The following is a 20586-nucleotide window of genomic DNA, read 5'->3' on the forward strand; positions in this document are numbered from 1 at the left end:
CATTTACTAGATGATATGTTGCACTAACCTCAAAGTGAATACTGACGTCATACTGCATGTACCGTGACCTAATCTTTGATACACCTGGATGATACAATTATGTAAATGACGTCGGATGACGTCAAATATAAACACCTATTATTGTTGTAAACACGCTATTGTTTTTTCTGGTATAAACAGACGGACTTTGAACACACCTAATCCGCAAGTATAGCCGTACTCCGGATACGTTTCAAGGGGCGTACTTAACTCAAGTGGAAGTACTCGACGAATGTAATTTTCAATTGTCAATGTATTTCTGCAGTAATACGTCAAAGCGTAGTCGTTTACCGTTTCCCATGGTAACGTGCTAGAGTCTTGGTGAGAAAATAACAATTTGTACTAAAAAAATGAGTTCACACCCTGGATAAGAGGTCGTGTACCTTTCAGCGTAATTTAGTGTCATGTCCATGTGGTCCAAAGCAATGTATGAAGCTTTTGTAGAAGTCGCAGGATCGGTCTCGTAACCGTCAATCTAATGTATGATTTCTTATTTACAGTAAAACTTGATGATATGTAGGTCTAAGGGGTCGATTCTCGTTATGTTGACCTGGATGTTGTGGGTTATGGGTTCGAGTCACAGAAGGCTGACTTGGTTGTGTGTGGAAGGCTGCGAGTTCGAATCACGGTACGTTGACTTGGAGGTGTGTGGGAGGTCGTGTGTTGAAATCACAATATGTTGACTTGGTTGTGTGTGGGAGGTGGTGGGTTTGAATCAAAGTACGTTGATTTGGTGGTGTGGGAGATCGGAAGTGGGGCGAGGGGGCTTGGTTTTGCGTTAACTGTCGCGAGAAATATTTCAGTTATCTGTGTTGGTAAACTGTGGTAACTCGCTGGAGGAAAGACTTCACATAAAGTATTTGTAGGAAAGCATACACTCTCGAGCACACATCCAAAATCACTTCGTTGTACACTGACACTGTCTAGTGACTATATACATGTAGTTTAAAACTTCGATATAGTGACACTGCCTGCCATATATAGTATAATCTCAATATACCGATAAAGTTTTTCCCCAAAGAATATGCAAAAAATCGATATACTGACACTGTCGCTTCAGTGACCATTTACAGTAAAACCTCGAAATACTGAGTGTTTCACCAGTGGTTATACACATTAAACCTCGAAATACTGAGTGTTTCACCACTGGTTATAAACAATAAAAACTAAAAAAAAAAAACTGCGTGTTTCACCAGTGGTTATTTACAGTAAAACCTCGAAACACTGAGTGTTTCACCATTGGTAATACATATTAAAACATCGAAATACTGAGTGTTTCACCATTGTTTATATACTGTAAAACATTGGTATGGTAACACATTTTCCCCTTAACCATGTACACTCAAATCTCGATATACTGAGTTTGTCTAATGACTTACTCACATTTAAAACCCGATATATATTAAAAAGTTTCTTTTGTAAAAAGCCCGTATTAAAAAGTTCGGTTTAAATGGTGACATTCTGACGAAAATGTAAACACTCGAATTAAGCGACGCAAAATGAAGTGTCGTTATATCGAGAGGTTTATCTTGTTCCCTTTTTAGGATATCATGTGGTCTTTGATAAAGTTAGGGTACGTTATCGGAGAAGTTCACGGAGTACACGGGAGTTTAGAACCAGCACCTTGTCTAATTTCATTTCGTCGGATTATTGACAAAATGGCGACTAAAATGACACAAGCCGAAACCGTCACAATCGGATTTGTACAAAGCTTTTGTGTCAAAGTATGGAAACAATTTCTTACACATGTACCCATCCTATATAATTCATGGGATAAGGTTAAAACATCTAAACTAATTCATAAAACCGAGTCTAAGCAGTAAATTGTATATTATATTGCACATTGTCTCGATTTAAGGTAACTTCAACAATCTTATTTCTTTTGTATTGATTCAAGCACCTGTATAGTAGTCTGATGAGGTTCTGATGAGGTTTTGTTTTGGTGTGTGTTCAAGGCCAATTATAAGTGTTATGTGGCCTACTTGAAGTCATCGTAATATCTCATCAGAACAGATACATGGTATAGTAGCAACCTGGGAGAGAATTTAAGTAGCCCCCACAAGTGTCCCTCTCGGAAAATCTCTTGTGTGTGGTTTCAGAGGCTGGGAAATTTTTATCAGTTCTTGCAGTCCACCCGGTCACGTGGCCTTTAGGTCCCGGTCCGGCCTCAAATCTCAGAGCGCGTGCGGAAATGTCACAAGTGTACGTCTAATGTTGTTTACGAATGCTGACAACGACTACATATTCTCCGTTATAGTTCTATGATTATTATGCTTTAATATTACAATTTTACATATACATTTCATAAACTAAAATAAATGTTGTTTATCCAATGTGTATGGTTTATGTATATGTTAATAGCGTTTCCCGCACCTTATTAACATATATTGAATTTGCATATGACAATATGCTTTCAGATCTTGTTTATATTCATGCTATACGTCGGCTGTTTTCCTTGTGTCTAAATAAAATGCAGATTAATTTCAAGCTTTACGACCGTGCATGCATACCTCACGAAAATATTCAATTCCACCACGAAAATGCAAACCCACGAACAGAGTAAATACTGATGACACGAAAATGTGGGGGGATGTAAAGTATGATCGACATCTTTTGTATTGAAACTTGGCCTTAATAGGCCGATACATTAATATATTCTTGAGTAAATTGTACAAACATCATGTACATCATGGTGGTAGGACTTGTGCGATTTTGAGAGAAAATATATACCTGTTTGACATCATGTATTGAAACCGAGACAATGGCGACATGAGATGTAGTCTTAGTGTTATACATTGTAAGTGGTTGGTTACAAACAATATTGAAATAAGAAGGAAAAAGAAACAGAAGCGAAAACAAAACCAAAAAGGAAACAGATATCGAGATAGATTTATGCAATTTTAAAAAGTAGAAAAACGTCTTGATATCATTGGTAATGACATGCTTTCTCTCCCCATCCCATTCCTCCACCCCGTCCGAAAAAAAAAAACAGCAAACGTAGCCAGCTCAGTTGGCAATGTTTTTTCATTGCAGATTTGAACATCGCAGATAAATTGAGCTCAAGCTTACAGAGTGCAGAAAACGGGATTTCCAGAAAGGTCTTAAGATATGTCGCTAAAAAATCGAAGGATGATTAGTTCGGGGAAATGGCCACACCCTCTCCTTGATGTGTATTATTCACCGTGGTAAAAGTATAATGTCGAGTACACAGATACAGTCAGCTGCTATCACTTTAACTTATGAATATTGAAAGAGTACATTCTTTCTGTTAATGAACTTCGATCGTCACCGACTTCGTGAGTCATCTCTGTGCGATGTAACTCATTACCGCTTTGTCACCAGTCGCAAAATATATCTACATATTTATAATGATAGTATCAAACGACAAAACCCAAGTTTTGTTATCATTGTAATTATTTTCTTTATTTAGAACAACCACATAGTTTTAGGTCTGCCATTTTTTTTTTTTTTACACTGTTTCATAACTGAAGTATTAATTTTTTCACGTGTTACTCTCATGTTTTGCCGGGTATATTTTAAGAATGGAATTTGACAATATCGTAAATGTATGTGTTAAAATTCAATATTTAAAACCTCTATTCAAACCTCACTCCCAAACTTTTGGTTGAGGACGGCCGTCAATCAATATGAGTCCATATTGGGCTTCATTAAACCTCTCACATTGCATATTTATCTATGTATTATTAACATGGAATCTTTAAAGATATCTTTTTTCTAACCCTTTCTGCAGAATCCCGTTTCGTTTCTTACGGGTACACATGCTTATTATTGCCAAGCAGTACACTATACGGTGTAATTTGTGAATGAATAAACCAGAATGATTGAGAAATATTAGCTTACTACAATGCAAAGATAGTAATGATTCACTGGGAAAGACCATACCGGACTTTGCCGAAGGCCCACCTACGCAGGTAAATAGAGGTGCATTGCCAATGATTGGCAGGTCTGTGGATACGGAAATTTCCTAATATGGCAAGGGGCTTAATAGGCGTGTTTGTATACCTCTAGGTGAAACTTCTACGGTAAATGATTTTGTATACATCGTTACATTTCTGGTGATAAGAGACAGTGTTTAATCCCTTTCCGACTTAACATCAAGTTTATTTCAACCCTGAGAAGTTTTCTGCACAGTAGTTTACACACAAGAGTAACAAATTAACAAGGTTGAGTAAACGTTTCCGAGTGACGTCAAAACATGGATTTCTACGCCGGCCTAAGCACATTTGAAGCAAAATAAGTCCGATCCGGATTGTATATATAAACATATTGAAAAGGGATATAAATTAGATTTTATCTATTCTTTCTTACATACATTTCTATGTTAGATGATAATTCAATTGTTCTAATCCCTGATTAATTCTTAATTATACTGTAAACATATATTTTTTGGAGAACTATTTTGTCCCGCGCAGGAAGGGAACCTGTCAAAATTAGGTGTTGCACGGTCATCAAGGCAAAATTTTCGACCAGAGTTAATGGTGTCCTCCATTACTGAAAAGTTCCCCAGGAAAACTTCAGGATTTACGTAGTGTTTTCGCTTATGGTGGGATTATACTGCTGCAGTAGGTCATATTGACACTTCCTTTCCTTGCTGTGTTGTGCTTGCCCGTCGACAAAATGTCGCAGGACCAGACGGAGCGGAAAGGAACCCAGGTTGTTCATGTCCGTGAGGATAGTGGGAGCGAACTTGAAGCACTATTCAGTGCCGCCATGAACCCCAAATCTGGACAAAGTGGGCAGATTCCACTCCGTATGAGAAAACTGCCAGCTTCTTTTTGGAAACCCCCTGACCAGCCCCAACGGCCGGTTCAGCATATGAAACAGGGCAGTAATGACTCGACCGGGGGATACCCCGGTCACCCGTCGGGGGTCGGACCGTCTCAGGGCAATCTTCAAATAGCTCATATGAGAGCTCACTCGTCCCCAGCCAGTTTACAACAGACTCTTTCACCAGTCCCCCAGGGCCCTCCCCAACCCTCGCCACACCACGCCCGACAGCATTCGTGTGACGCTCTCCTTGACAACGAGCCCCTCCCCCCGGGATGGGAAATGGCGAAGATGCCTGATGGTCAGCGATATTATCTAAAGTAAGTCTGTGCACGTGTGTGTATTGGAATGTGTATTGCTATTTATATGCAATTTACTTAAAATTCATGTATGAAATTGTGTTTAAATATTTACAACGTGCTGGTTATAATCATCAATCAATATAAAGATAACTGTAACTAGAGTGATGAATGTGCGTGTATGTGTATTGGACCGTGTACACATATGGCTTAGCACTTGTGTGTGGAAACAAAGTTCAGTGTGATCTCGGTAATTGTTCTTATTACTATTTACGAAATGGAAAGTAATTGTTTAAATACTTTTACAGTCATCAGGTAATTTATGTCTTCAGGTCAGGTCTATGATATGAATTTAAATGTCAGCTTTGTATTTGGCATGTTTAAGCTTATAATTTGATTTCAATTTCAAAATGTAAGGAAACATTTATTGGGGATATCTTAGGAAAAACTCACAGTTGTGACTTGTTCATGGCTTTTTAATTTAACGAAATCATGTGTCAGTTCATGTGAGAATTGTGTATGGTAAATTGCCTGTATTTGTACAGGTATTTATCAGTATTTATCACTGATCATGATTAAAATTTAATCATTGACCTTGACAATATTTAGATAAAAGATAATTCATTGTTGGTGGCATTAATACAGGATTTTACATTGCCAATTATGTCAAATGTACCATGTTATTGTTATTATTTATAAGAAAAAGCAAGGTGTGTTTTTCCATGAAACCTTAATCTTGTAAACTAACAGCACATAGTACTTGGAAATAAATTGTAGAGTCTGATTATATTGAACAAACATGAAAGGATTATATTGAAAATACATTCCATAGTTCAACTTATTGAGGTGTGTTACTGTGTGTAAAACAACTTTGATAATTTTATTATGTTTGGAATGTGTCATATTTTTAGGAGACAATAGAAAAATATGTGCTGTGTGTGTCTTAAGCTGTTAAACCCACTTTAGTACTATAAGCTTTGCTCTGCATACAATCATCAAACACAGAATGAGTTTTTTGATAAGAAATACCTTGACAAGTTTAATTGTTTATGTGAAAAAGACCCACACATAATAAGGAAAAACTATCACCAGAAAATTAAGCTGTATAAACCAAATTTCAAGCAAATGTGTTGTCAGCAGTCAGGTTATTAGAGAGTTTGTGTATACAACACCTGTATGTGAAAACATCAAATTATATGATGGAACTAAAAATGCCAATTTTCAAAACTATTTAACTGACCACAGATTGATGCATTGTAGATAGCTATTTTGTGTGATAATGTGACATTTTCTTTGAAAAGGACTTAAAACGTAAAAGTTTAAATCCTGAACATTTTCCATCCTCAATCACCAGTATTATTTTACTTTTACTGAATATCTGCACCCCATTTTCTGTCCCACAGTTGTGTGGTATTGTAGTCAAACTATACTCGAGCAGATATTTATCATTTTAAACCACACCCATATCACACATTTGCAATACATATAATACATGTTTTTAAATATATCTCTAGTAATTGTCTCACCAAAATTAGTGGATTAATTCATTGACATTGACCATCTGTGATTTCTAACCTGTATCATACAGAAATAGTATAGGGAGACTGAAAATAACATCTTTCTAAAGAATCTGTTGCTCCTACAAGGTGTATGTAAAAATACGCGACATTTAAGAATATATGTTTCTTTACAAATCATACAAATTACCAAACCAGTAAATATTGTTAAAACAACTCTTTCATGTCTTGTTTTTGAGTAGTAGATTTTTCATTTGATGAGTTTAAAAGAAAAAATCTTTGAATATGACCGTAGTGACCCTATGAAGTTAGACTGGCAAGGTCAGACAAGTAGGACAATGCCCTGTCTTTCCTCCCCATATCGGATGACATAGTGGTCTGTCATTTTGAGGTGTTGTCAACCATAGTGAATTACATGTTACTTTACACTGTTTGAAAGGGGTGTTTGTCCCCTTACAGGCTTTTAGTGTTACCTGATTTTGGTGTGAGGTATATTTTCTTAAAGATGAACAAACTCAAAAAGGTTGCATGTTTTATCTGCTGTTCAATAATGCTGATCTGAAGAAAGATTGGTCAAGTAGAATGTTAGAATATATTAGGCTGGAATCAGCTATTTAATATGTACAAATTCAGGCCTTTGATTTGACCCTTAGTGAACTCCAACTTTTTTCTTAGTTTAATCCTGGATAGTACATGGTTGTTGTACAATAATGTTTTATTAGCAAATTAAATTTACTTTTCCAATGTTTATTTTTTTACTATTGGATCAAGACTTGTCCTTATGAGTACATGTAATGTTTCACTTCTCAATTTTGAATTCAAGGCTGTATAAGTGTTTATGTTAAGAATTGGAAATGAAATTTGAAAACAAGATTTAGAATTACTTATATACTTTGACTTCTTTCCAGCTCAAGAAGAAAGAGTTGAAGGAGGAATTTGTAAAAGCTAGATAAAACCACAAACACAAAATGACATATGCTATTTATATGTGGATAAAATATTTTGGTTAATTACTTAAATATTTAAGTTTTTGTTTGGATGATTAACCAAAATCAAAATTTTAGCTTTGTAGGATTGGAGGTAGATTGAATATGTAGTGGATCAAACAATGAACAAAAATATTGAAGTGACTTATTAACTTGAAACATAATCTACAATATGAACAATTTCATTTAGCCAAGTTTATCAAAGTTTTCCTAAAGTTCTTGTAGTGCATTGTTTTTGAAAGTGTGGTGTACATAGGTTGGATCATCGCTAGCGATGCATCAATGATTGCACCAGATAAGATGCTTGAGTCATCAAATTGTGTTCTGCAGGACTAGATAAGAGGGTGGAGAGGCTTATCTTTCATGCCACACAGAGCATACAGTTGAAGGAGGGTGGTGATTAGAGAGGGGCACAGACCTACTTTTTACAACAATTCACACACAAAATATATGGCATGAGAAATGGTGTGGTTTTGTCTGGAGCTGTCATTGGCTGAAATGTTGGTTCCAACATTACATAATCAGCAAAAAAGGAATTTGATTGAGAACAAATTGTAATATTTTCAAGGTTTTTACTCAGTATTAGTGTAAATGCATTTTGGTATGAAAAGCAAATATGAACCATACAGGTAAGGTTAGATACCTAAATCTTAGAATGATTGACCAAATTCTGAGTTGTACTTTAGCAGCACCATGGACCACATGCTAAAGCAAAACTTTATGAAAGTGTATATCTGTACACGTTGGATTTTGTGCGGTATTAATAAATTCAGCATGATGTTGTCTGTAATAACAGCCTCATGATCATGTAATTATATTATTCTGTAATTATTCCTCAAGAAGTAGATGAAAGAAGACATTTCTTTGAAGTCTTTGTTGATCAATCCTCGTTTTGAGGTAAAGGTGAATGTACAAAGGATATTTACATGTTTTGTTTAATTTTCTTGTGGTTAATTGGTAATGGCTGCTAGAGCTTTGCTTTGTAATGGTATCATTTTATTGTTTACAGGTGGAGGTGAATGGCTAAACCTGATGATTATCTCATGATTTAATGTTGTAAAAGTCTTCTGTAATAGTGTTCATCTCTTGATACTTGTCTTCATTATTTACTAACGGTTTATTGAGCAAATACAATAAGAGTTCAAATAGATTAATAGTAACAAGAGGGGTTCAAATTAAAAAGCCGATATTCTAGAGGGAAAACAACAGTTACATTGTTTTAGTTTTGATTGGGGGTACATTATGATATATAATTGTATCAAATTTGTTTGGTAAAGAGGATACTTCATGTCAAATATTATATTAAGTTGAAGAAATTGCAAAATTGTTAGTTTGGATAAGTTTTTAAGTTATGGTAAATTCACAGTGTAACGAGAGGCAATAGTATGCATGATACTTCAAAACAAAGTAATATTTATCATTTTATGTGGATGATAGCATTCAAATATAGTCTTTAGATATGATGACTTAATTTTCAAATGTTAGTTATGAAATTTTTGATCCAAAAATAGAGGATTTTCAAAAGGATGAATGAAATATTTGTAATTCTTATTTCCCTGAGGTCCTTAGATGCTGAGCAATGAATATGACCTTCTATAAACTTTGTTTGTTTTGCTCTTGATTTTGTCCCTTTTAGTCCCATACCAGGTGTGGTGAGGAATTTTGAGGCACGTTTAGCAAGTCATGATTCAAGTGTTGTATGTATGTACCTGTACAGGTGTGCTATAGTTATTGACAAAAATCAAGTTTCCTGTTCATTGGAATTTCTTTTTTCAATGTATGATATATTACATGTTTTCTTGTAACGTTAATGCAGATACTTGTTTCTGCTAGCTACATTACTGGCCTTTCCTCATAGATTTAACAAATAGAAAATGAAACATTCACTGTAAAGTGTGAAATGAAGTTGTATCATATTACTTTCCTAAAACAATTTTAAAAAGATAATTCAGATTTATTTTTCTGCAGGATTTTGGACAGAATATGTGTCCCATTCCCAATGGCAAACCCTTTGTTATCTTATGAATCTGGACTCATTAAAATTACCAAAATAATATTAGCAGAACAAAGTGACAATACATATTTGATGTTGCTGTCCATTGAACAATTTTTGAAAGTCAACCTTAGGTTCAGATGGTTTTTTATTTGCTTTGACAAAATATGTGAGCAACACATCACAGAGATACACAAATGTATTATGATTAAATTTTAAATTTGAACATATTTCTTTTTTGTTTCTTTTCACAATTTGAGATATTATATTCCTATCCAAAGTCCAAGGCCATTGGCCCCATTCAGAAAGTATTGAAGAATAAACCTGAACAAATGTTCCTGTAATTTTATCTTTACTAATTGCTGCCTTTCCGGTTTCAAGATTTCAGCTGACTCTCCTGTAATCAAGAGCTGAGATCATATACGGCAATACTTATTTTCTTGAATCTGTATTTATTCCTATTAATTGCTGTTTAGAATGAGGATTTTTATAAGACTTATATACAGCATTGCTTGTTATATTTGATTACATTAGATCACCAAGGCTGATGACCTAATTAAGGTGATTTTATTTTAATGTATCAACTTAGTTTTGTTTTAAATCTGTAAAAGATTAAATATTTCTGAGTTACTACCTTTGAAATTAATGTTTGATATTATAAATTGTCATTTGAATAGACAAACAACTTACAATAGTTTGCAGTTTAAATATGTTAATTTTAAGTGCACATCAATATCCAGTTTCAAAAACATGAAAAAGGAAGTTAGACTTTTTTGATGCACTATCTGTAAATATATGACATTTACATGTCAGTCAAGCAATAAATGACTAATCTTGTTAATTTACACAAGTGAATAGCTGTTATCATTGACCTTTTGATGTTGTCCAGTTGATGGTCAAGATTGTCTAGTCCTTTCATGTGGACTGACTCATCAGGTACAGGTGTTAACTGTCCCTTAATCCCTGACCCCTATGGCTGTCTATGGCAGGCTAATATTTACAATCAGGACTTTGTACAGGTAAACTAATTGTGTCATCATCAGTACAGGTTTGGTCAGGCATGGATAGGTTCATTGTTTAGATATACTGGATCCTTACTTTGCGGGTCAAACAGGTACTCCAGTGTACCACACACATGAGACCCATATAACACCATGAACACTCTTACATAAAGACAAAAAAAATGACCTGCATATTTTACCAGACTGAAGTATTTTTTGACCCATAGTGATGGTCAGTAGTTATACAACAGTCAATTAGCTGAAGTTTACATCTATGCCGATACACTGCCATGCTGTGACTTTACCTTTAGGTAAAAATGATAACCACAACCTATTTTGACCTGTGTGATGACCAGGACACACCCTCACTACCTGCTATGTACCTGTATAACAGGTGTAAACTAACAGGTAGGTTGTGTACTGTTCATCAGAGATCAGGTATCAATACCTTTTCATATCAACCTTGTCAGTACAGGTAGGGTCTTATTCACATGTCATTCATGAAGGGTGATACTATGATGGATTTATGGTAAAATGAAAATAAACATGGTAAGGTGTAACCTTAACTTTGAATAAGTATTCCAGATTTGGTGCCACATTCCTGTACATAATATTGATAGTGATCATACATTTTTGAAAAAAATGTATGGAAAATTAGAAAGTAGGGTTATGAAATAGCAGAAAGGGGTATTTGAGATATTAGCCTGTTTAAGGTTATGCAGTCTGCTGTTCAACACCAAAAGAGCTTCATCAAAGTTTTCTATATATAGCAAAGATGTATTCAGGTACATTAGACCATGTCTACACTTCTCTGTGTGTGGCCAAGCTATTGTAAATAGGTATAGATTTTAAGTTGTTTGTAATGAAACCTTCATATTTACCATATATACCAACAAGTCATAATTATACAGATTACAAATGTTCTTTAAAATTTTCACAAATACTTTTCATGTAATTTTCTTTCTCATAAAACTGTTTCTTAAGTAAATTTAGTTGTATTATTTTCATTCAGAAGCTCTTTAAAAAAAAAAAAACTCATTCAAAATTTTAAATATTTCACAAGAGTTGTTCCTGGGTTGAGAGTTGAAAAGTTACTAGTATGTTCAACATGTTATTTGGATCCTTAAGAATTTTGAGTGCAGGTTTAATGCCCCACATCATAACACAAGCTCTAACAACCAACATCAAAGGCCATTTACCTCCTGTATGCAGGTGCTTGGCTGTTCTCTGTCGGCCCCAACGTCATACCTCTGTATCTGGATGCTTGTTCTGATGCACTAGGTTTATATCATTATTGACGTATAGTTTTGGAAACTTAAACTTGTAATTTCATGGCACTTAAGTTAGGAGAGAGTCAAATATTGGACCATTAAATTTGCATCAATTTATCGTCCAAAGAGATACAGGGACGTACCTGTAAAAAATACATGTATAAATAACAAGACTAAAAACAAAAAAGTTTACATCTGCTGTAGTTATAAAATGGCTTATTGTAAACATGTTTGTAAGTAAAATCTGGTTTGTGTAATATCTAATGATATGGAAGGCTGTAGATGTTTACGTGAGCTATACAAAGCCATCAGCATGACAATAAGATATTACGCTTAAATCATGGAAACCATCTTTGTTCATCTTTTAACAAGGAGACTGGTTAACTACTGGCACAGGTGATGAAGAAAGTTTTTCTTTGATGAAATACAGGGTATATGAAGGTCCCATCTACAGTTATAGTCTTTATAAGGTGCTGCTTGTAGGGGGTACGAACATTTCATCTGGAAGGATCAGACACATCATCAGGTTCTGACTGGAGGGGTCCAACATTTCATCAGGTTCTGTCTGGAGGGATCAGACACTTCATCAGGTTCTGTCTGGAGGGGTCCAACATTTCATCAGGTTCTGTCTGGCGGGGTCCAACATTTCATCAGGTTCTGTCTGGAGGGATCAGACACTTCATCAGGTTCTGTCTGGAGGGATCAGACACTTCACCAGGTTCGATCTGGAAGGATCAGACACATCATCAGGTTCTGACTGGAGGGGTCCAACATTTCATCAGGTTCTGTCTGGAGGGGTCCAACATTTCATCAGGTTCTGTCTGGAGGGATCAGACACTTCATCAGGTTCTGTCTGGAGGGGTCCAACATTTCATCAGGTTCTGTCTGGCGGGGTCCAACATTTCATCAGGTTCTGTCTGGAGGGATCAGACACTTCATCAGGTTCTGTCTGGAGGGATCAGACACTTCACCAGGTTCGATCTGGAAGGATCAGACACATCATCAGGTTCTGACTGGAGGGGTCCAACATTTCATCAGGTTCTGTCTGGAGGGGTCCAACATTTCATCAGGTTCTGTCTGGAGGGATCAGACACTTCATCAGGTTCTGTCTGGAGGGGTCCAACATTTCATCAGGTTCTGTCTGGTGGGGTCCAACATTTCATCAGGTTCTGTCTGGAGGGATAAGACACTTCATCAGGTTCTGTCTGGAGGGATCAGACACTTCATCAGGTTCGATCTGGAAGGATCAGACACATCATCAGGTTCTGTCTGGAGGGATCAGACACTTCATTTGGTTCGATCTGGAAGGATCAGACCCATCATCAGGTTCTGACTGGAGAGGTCTGGCATTTCGTCAGGTTCTGTCTGGAGGGGTCCAACATTTCATCAGGTTCTGTCTGGTGGGGTCCAACATTTCATCAGGTTCTGTCTGGAGGGATCAGACACTTCATCAGGTTCTGTCTGGAGGGATCAGACACTTCATCAGGTTCGATCTGGAAGGATCAGACACATCATCAGGTTCTGACTGGAGGGGTCCGACATTTCATCAGGTTCTGTCTGCAGGGGTCCAACATTTCATCAGGTTCTGTCTGGAGGGATCAGGCACATCATCAGGTTCTTTCTGGAGGGATCAGACATTTAATCAGGTTCTGTCTGGAGGGATCAGACACTTCATCAGGTTCTGTCTGAAGGGGTACAACATTTCATCAGTTTCTGTCTGGAGGGATCAGACACTTAAACAGGTTCTGTCTGGAGAGGTCCGACATTTCATCAGATTCTGTCTGGAGGAATCAGACACTTCATCAGGTGCTGTCTGGATGGGTCCGATATTTCACCAGGTTCTGTCTGGAGGGATCAGAAACTTCACCAGGTTCTGTCTGGAGGGGCCCAACATTTCATCAGGTTCTGTCTGGAGGGGTCCGACACTTCATCAGGTTCTGTCTGGAGGGGTCTGGCATTTCATCAGGTTCTGTCTGGAGGGATCAGACATTTCTTCACGTTCTGTCTGGAGGGGTCTGGCATTTCATCAGGTTCCATCTGGAGGGATCAGACACTTCACCAGGTTCTGTCTGGAGGGGTCCGACATTTCATCAGGTTCTGTCAGTAGGGGTCAGACACTTCAGCAGGTGCTGTCTAGAGGGGCCTGATTCTTCATCAGGTGTTTCACTCAGAAGTTAGACAATTCAAAAGTAAATTCGGAGTGCTTGATTCTTCATCAGGTATAGTCTCAAAGTGTCAAACACATTCACTTACGCTCTTAAGGGTTCCAACACTTTGTTAGATGTGGTCAAGCCAGATTTAGATACTTGAGCAAATGGTGTTTTCGAGGGGTTTTCTCAGATGCTGCCTGGAAAGGTCAGATGCTTCATCATCGGGTGTCATCTGAAATGAAATATACAAAACACATAAAGAACTTGAGGATGCTTGTATTGATGTGAAAGGGTTACAGATTATGTTTTAGATAGATTTGTGGTTAAAAAAGGGCCTCATATCACTTTTACGAATACTGTTGTCGTGTTATGAATTTTAAAAGCACATAGAAGTGATATATTTTCAATATATATTTAATGATAATCTGCCTGCTGTCAGCCATGCCATGAAAGTGATCTTTGTTGACAAAGTGAATCATTCAAATTACAATAGAATCTGATTTGAATTTGCAAAGCAGAATAATTTTAGCCAAGATCTTCCAGATAACATCTTTAGGAAATATGAAAAAGACTTCCGTTAAAAATACATCCCTGCTTAGTGTCTACTTAAGAACCATAAGCTGCCTGTGTTGTGCAACTGTATCATATAGGTAGCAGAAAAGACTGGCATTCATCAGCTTTAGGTTAGGCTTCAGAGCTCTGCCAATCTCAGACAAGATCCTCTCCAAAATCATAGCTCTGAAACAATAAAGGGAAAAGAATTACTTGGATAGATAGAAAGATGAATAATTATTTTCTATCGTCTTCTCGATCTCTTGTTTTAACCCCTCTTGGCCGTACAAGAGAATTGCGCATGTTTGTTATCAGTGATATTCCACATACTTGATATAACAACAATTGTAGATAAAGGTTGCTTTGACAAAATATTGTTGATCCTGATTTTCAGAAGTAAGAAATATTGTATTGAAATTTCTATCCATACATTGATCATTGTATATGATTGTATAATAGCTTTGTTGTATATATCATACATTGTGTAACAGTTTCATTGTATTTATGATTACATTACATTGTATATTTTATACAATGTTTGAATCATACATTGTATAACATTTTTATTGTATATACATTTATTAATATAGTGATCATGGGTGCATATTACACTATTCCAGTGATTGTCATATGAGATAACACAAGTCTTTGTAACCATTTTTCAAACTAAACCGAAACACAAGTTTTGTTTCACATTCAAATTATCTAGTAAAATTGAAGGCACCAAAAACATGGAAATAAAGAAAGATTTAGATCAGTACAATGCTTGAACTTGTCAAACCAACAACACTATTAATTTTCTTTGGAGATGATTTTAAAAGAGAAGCATGTAAACAAATCTTATCTAGTAAATAGACCACCCTATGATAACCATTGTAAGCCTCTTAGGAAAGGGTGGTGCTCATAAAAGTTTACCAAAAATATGCTCATCATTTCTGGTTTCTTCACTTACCATGAAATAAACCACGGAATCAGATACTACAGTCTTATCTACGTGGTTTGGAGGTCACTGAAGGTTTTCAGTGCATCATATGATCTCATTGTGTACCAAGGGGATATATATCGTTGGTTGGAATTCTCAGTGTAGAATATTGAAGATTACTTAAAACAGGACGGTTTGAAAGGGAGTTTTTCCCATGTTAAATGTCGGAATGTAAATAAATTGCCTTGAGTTTTGAGATACTGAAAGATTGAAGATGTCAGTCTTTTGTTAAAAGTTACAACTGTTTAGTAAATACTTTAAAGGATATGCTAAGAATTGCTGGTATAGTGTATGGTAGATCTACATATCACTGAACACATTGTAGGTTTTCGTGTGAAAAAAATAAGGATAATTAAGCCTGCTTAGGTTTTCATACATTTAAAAAATAGAGATAATTTAGCCTTTCAATAAAGCTGTGTGCAAAGGTGTATTTACTAAATTGCCAACTGACTGCAGAATGGCTATCCTGAAGTGCCATGAAAAATCATTATAGTCCTCTTGGACTAAACCGTAAAAAGCCTGGTGCTTTGTCTGATATATCTACTTGTATTGCAAAACCATGGAGGCTTCTGATATACTGGTGTAAATTACCAGAAAGAAGGCTATAAATTATGACAATCCATTCATTATGGTAGGTCGATGACCCTACTAAAGGGAGAATACTTTGTCACTAGTAGATAATTTTGTGATAATAATTTGGTACCTTTTGTCATAGATGACCTAGTTCCTTGGTATACCTATCATTATAGATATGTTATTGTTTTGATGAGAAGTTTGAGTATTCAGTGATTTTTGGGACTCTATTTGAATACTGGACTCATGCTTTCTTGTGGGACTCGCTCAAATATTCAGAATCTATTAGGTCTTTTTGTGACTAGACACCTGAAAATTTTGGAAATCATGCTCAGGACTCATCAGAAAAAAATCCTACATGAATTACTGGTATTGAATATCATGTTGCACTGTCTGAAATATATATCTACTGTTTACTATCAATCTGTAGATCAATGGCATAACTTTCACCTAGATGTTCAATATATACAATCAAACAGATATACTGTTTACTATATATTGTGAAAAAAATACTCCCCCCCCCCCCCCACCACCCACTCCAAAAACAAAAACAAAAAACAAAAAAAAACAGAAACAATGATTTTTTCTATTTGGTCATTAAATAGGTTTTTTTATATGTAAATTTAATGCCTTTATACCAGAAGTTTATCTAGATATATGGGATGTAGAAACTTTGGATAACACCTGAAAAGAGGAGAACTTACTTTAGAGATGTTTAGTAGTAAGTTATAAACTGACTTTATTTCACCTTTGGGTTTAGAAAGCCCAGATCACCTGCCAAACCCAACAGTTCTTCTGTTCAGAAAGGTGTTTAGCTGTATACCTACATGAGGTGGGGGCCTTGGTAAATTGGACTTCCATATATCTTGCTATGACTTGGCATAGTACCTATGTTGTTTACTGATCTGTTGGCAAAATGCCAGGGAAAACAGCTGTGTTTTTGTGAGTACTGTACCAGGTCGCCCTGCTACCTATATATATATGAACTGGGGTTTATACAAAATCACAGGCCTTTTATTTATGGTAATATCAGATTGGTATAAACCCTACTGGTTCAGGTTGATACTGTTTACTATGTATTTGTCGTGTGTATCTTATTTCTTAAAACATGACTTTCATTTTACTGGTTGGAGGAAGATTTCAAGTGGACATATATATACATCTTATATCTATATATTGTACTGAAGATATCTTGCAAGACAATGAAATAGGACTAATTGCCAATTCAAGTTCCAGAATTGAGGACTTTGCCTACAAATATCCAAGTGAGGTTTTGTGAGAGAAGCCGTACCATGGTTCGACGTCAATGCTATTTACTGATATGGTTATAAATATACAGAATTCATCCTGAACTTCTAACTCTACCTATGAGTCATGTCTGGCGCTACAAATTGCCTAATGTTACAAAATGTATATAGCTGTACTTACATAAATAATTATGGTGATCTGTTGAAGGTCTGTATTAGTACCATGAAAAAAGAAGGGAATAATATTTGGGCAATGTGTATCAGTTCTGTCGGGTCTAAATAAATGCTTTAGGGTATCAGCTTTTTATTGTACAAAATATTTTATGAAAGTAAGTCAAATGCACTGAACTTTTAGTGTTAAGTTAACAGAACCTAGTAATTAAACCTCTTAATTGGTGAACTTTATGTAGTTTTAAAAGTGTATATATATATGGCAAAAAGAGAATTATGTAAATCTTAAAAGCTTAGAAATTCATGATGATTGAGTATAACCTGGATTTGATTTTGAGATGAAGCTAGCAGCGTTTGTAGTTTGAGTTGCATGTGGACTTGCTTTCTATTTATATTATATTTGAAGTACATGTACAAATGTGCGGTGTGCATGTATGTAGAGGTATCAGCAGTAATGCTGTTAGGGGTATAGAAGAAGGTACTTTGTAGGACAGTGACATAGAGCTGGAGATACCTACACCTTAGTAACAAGGTTAGATGGAGTAAACATCTGGAGCACGGAGAGCTATATATCCCCTTACAGTTATAAAAATCCATGATATCCTCTACCATTTATCAGCAGTTTTTCCAATTTTCACAATGAACAATTTTTATACACCGGCTTCTCGGTTTAATGAAATAAGTATTCTACAAGGAGTAAAACTTGGGTAGGAAATAGATTACTGGTGTAAAAGCTTTTTTACGAGGCTACATTTGACCCCGTCATCATTCGGGCATTGACATTGATGTTGGTATGCTTCAGTAAAATAGAATAATCTTGATGGATTTCCAGAGGATTTACTTGCATGTGAACCTGGAATTTATATCTGGTGTTCAGTCTTACAAAATCATTTCGGGACTAAGATATTGTATGTTCTTACAATATAATAGTTCTTCATGCATGATTTCCACTGTGTTACAGTTGACCGATGGTATACTCATTTACCTAAATAATTGGTTAGTTTAATGAAGTTGCCTTGTTTATTTATCAGTTCTAAATAGAAGCTTATTCAGTACATGATACTTTTCTTTTTTAATTTGCTATACACTTCATCAGTACCTGATCTTGGTTAAACCTTGATGGTGATAACTTTTATACAAACTGACTATCAGGCAAATCACTTTGAGATTCATAATTCTGCTTGATGCTATTTTTAAGTTAATTAACTTTGAGGGACAAAATTAGAATGTGTGACACTAAAATGATCATGATTCAGTTCAATTTTTATTTTAGGCAAAATCAACCTCCAGACAATTTGAACAAAGCCTCATCACCTAATACCAAGTATGTATTTAGTAATCAGGGTCAATGTTGTCTCCTTCCCAGGGTATCTTGTAGCTGTGTTTATAGTCAGAATAACACCTCTAAAACTGTATACAAATATTCTGGAAATCTATATTCCAAAAGTATTTATGGTAATCTTAACCAGACTGAAATATACTTACTTATCTTTCTATATATATTGTAAAGGTATATTGTATCTATATATTAAATTTGTATCCTTTTTGAAATTAAAAAGAAAAACAAACCAGAAGTATTGAAATTATACTGTTTTAAAACCTTGCAAGCTTGTCCTTTCCAGAGCTTTGCTTATAATGAGTGTGCCTTTTTTATTAACTTTTTTTTATATTCATATAGCTTTAATAGCTTAAACTAGTAATGGCAATTTGTTTTATAGAAGAATTGAGCTGTAGGATAAAGAATATTTAAAATATCTGTGATTCTCTAAGGTATTTGGGTAATATAAGCTTGATGTCAGTGGTAAATGCAGTGCTGTTCTTCCTTAAAATTCTTTGAAAGATATACCTTAAGCAGAAGAATTATTCATGGCATTAGTAATTCATTTAAATTTTATATTGGATAGGTGTATCAGATAACGCTTTCAAATGTTGTAAAGTCACAAAAAGAAAATGATGTTGGAAGCCTTGGATTTAGAATATTAAAGAAAACAGAAATTTAAAAATGAAAATAAACCATTATATCATAGTTGTATTAAAAATCTGAAATCTTAAATGAAAAATATATCACTTATTCTTTAACTCCACAATGTGTCCTAACAAATATAGCACCAAGCTGAATAAAGCATTAAATTTCAGCAAAATGAGAGCATGGTTTTCATTGTTGTCGGTGCATGTCAGTCTGTATCTATCAGAGAAGTGAACCATGATAAGGTTTTGAAGTAATCGTAATCTTAAAGCCATTTTTCAGATACTTGATAGCATCAATGACTTCACGTATTATTAAGGTGCATGAGAAATAAAGACAAATACAGCTTAGGTTTTCCTGTGTTGTTGACAGTTGTGTTGCCCGCTTGTCTCAGTGGTCGTCCTGTAGGATTTGTCTGTATTACTGCACTGTTGCATGCTATCTGTAGGAATCTCAAGGTTTTTTTTGTACACGCCTTAAAAATCATATTTCTTGTTGTGAATCATGCAATCCTACCATTCAAATGTTAACTGTGTATGAATGTACAGTAACTTGTGATTGATTGGATCAAATTTCTTTGGAAGGAAACACTTCTGTTTTATTCTTAAAAGTATTTTACATGAATCACTTGTAGGAAATGATCTCGAGAAGAACTGTCAAATATGGCCTCAAGTTTTATATAATTTTTGTCCATTTCTGTTAAAGATTAAGGAGAGTTTGTATGATATGAAAAGTTATGTAAACTTAAAGCTAAAAATGTTACATGTATGATAGTGTGTGTGTGTGGAAATCCAGAATATTGAATAACATATCCTGGTTTAGCTACTGTTTATTCACATAGTAAACATTCTTGAACAACAGCCGTGAGTGTATATTTGTATAAATTATAGTATTCAACATGGCATGGGTAACGTAACACAGGAAGCGGGTACAAATACATTCTTCAACACACACTGCATACCAATGTAGCAAGTCAAGCTTCTGTGTGACTCAGACTGTCAGTGATAAATTATAAATCAATGTTGCAACCTAGATTTTTTGCCTGTTGATA

The 20586-nt window shown here is 35.4% G+C and overlaps 1 protein-coding gene across 3 annotated transcripts in view; it reads left to right on the forward strand.

Moving 5' to 3' along the window:
* Window positions 1-4526: 4526 nt before the first annotated feature.
* Window positions 4527-20586, forward strand: part of LOC132565350 (transcriptional coactivator YAP1-like) — a 34802-nt gene continuing 18742 nt past the window's right edge. For 2 of the 3 annotated variants that reach the window (XM_060229999.1, XM_060230005.1), the window contains exons 1-2: window positions 4527-5147; window positions 18843-18893. In XM_060229999.1, the coding sequence (XP_060085982.1) occupies window positions 4678-5147; window positions 18843-18893 (521 nt within the window). In that variant the 5' untranslated portion in view covers window positions 4527-4677. The remainder of the gene's footprint in view (window positions 5148-18842; window positions 18894-20586) is intronic. The other variant, XM_060230007.1, reaches the window with a different exon arrangement.

The sequence above is a fragment of the Ylistrum balloti genome, unplaced genomic scaffold, assembly GCF_031769215.1.
Source record: "Ylistrum balloti isolate Yb309-2 unplaced genomic scaffold, AGI_CSIRO_Ybal_v1 Utg369576, whole genome shotgun sequence".
Classification (NCBI taxonomy): Eukaryota; Metazoa; Mollusca; class Bivalvia; order Pectinida; family Pectinidae; genus Ylistrum; species Ylistrum balloti.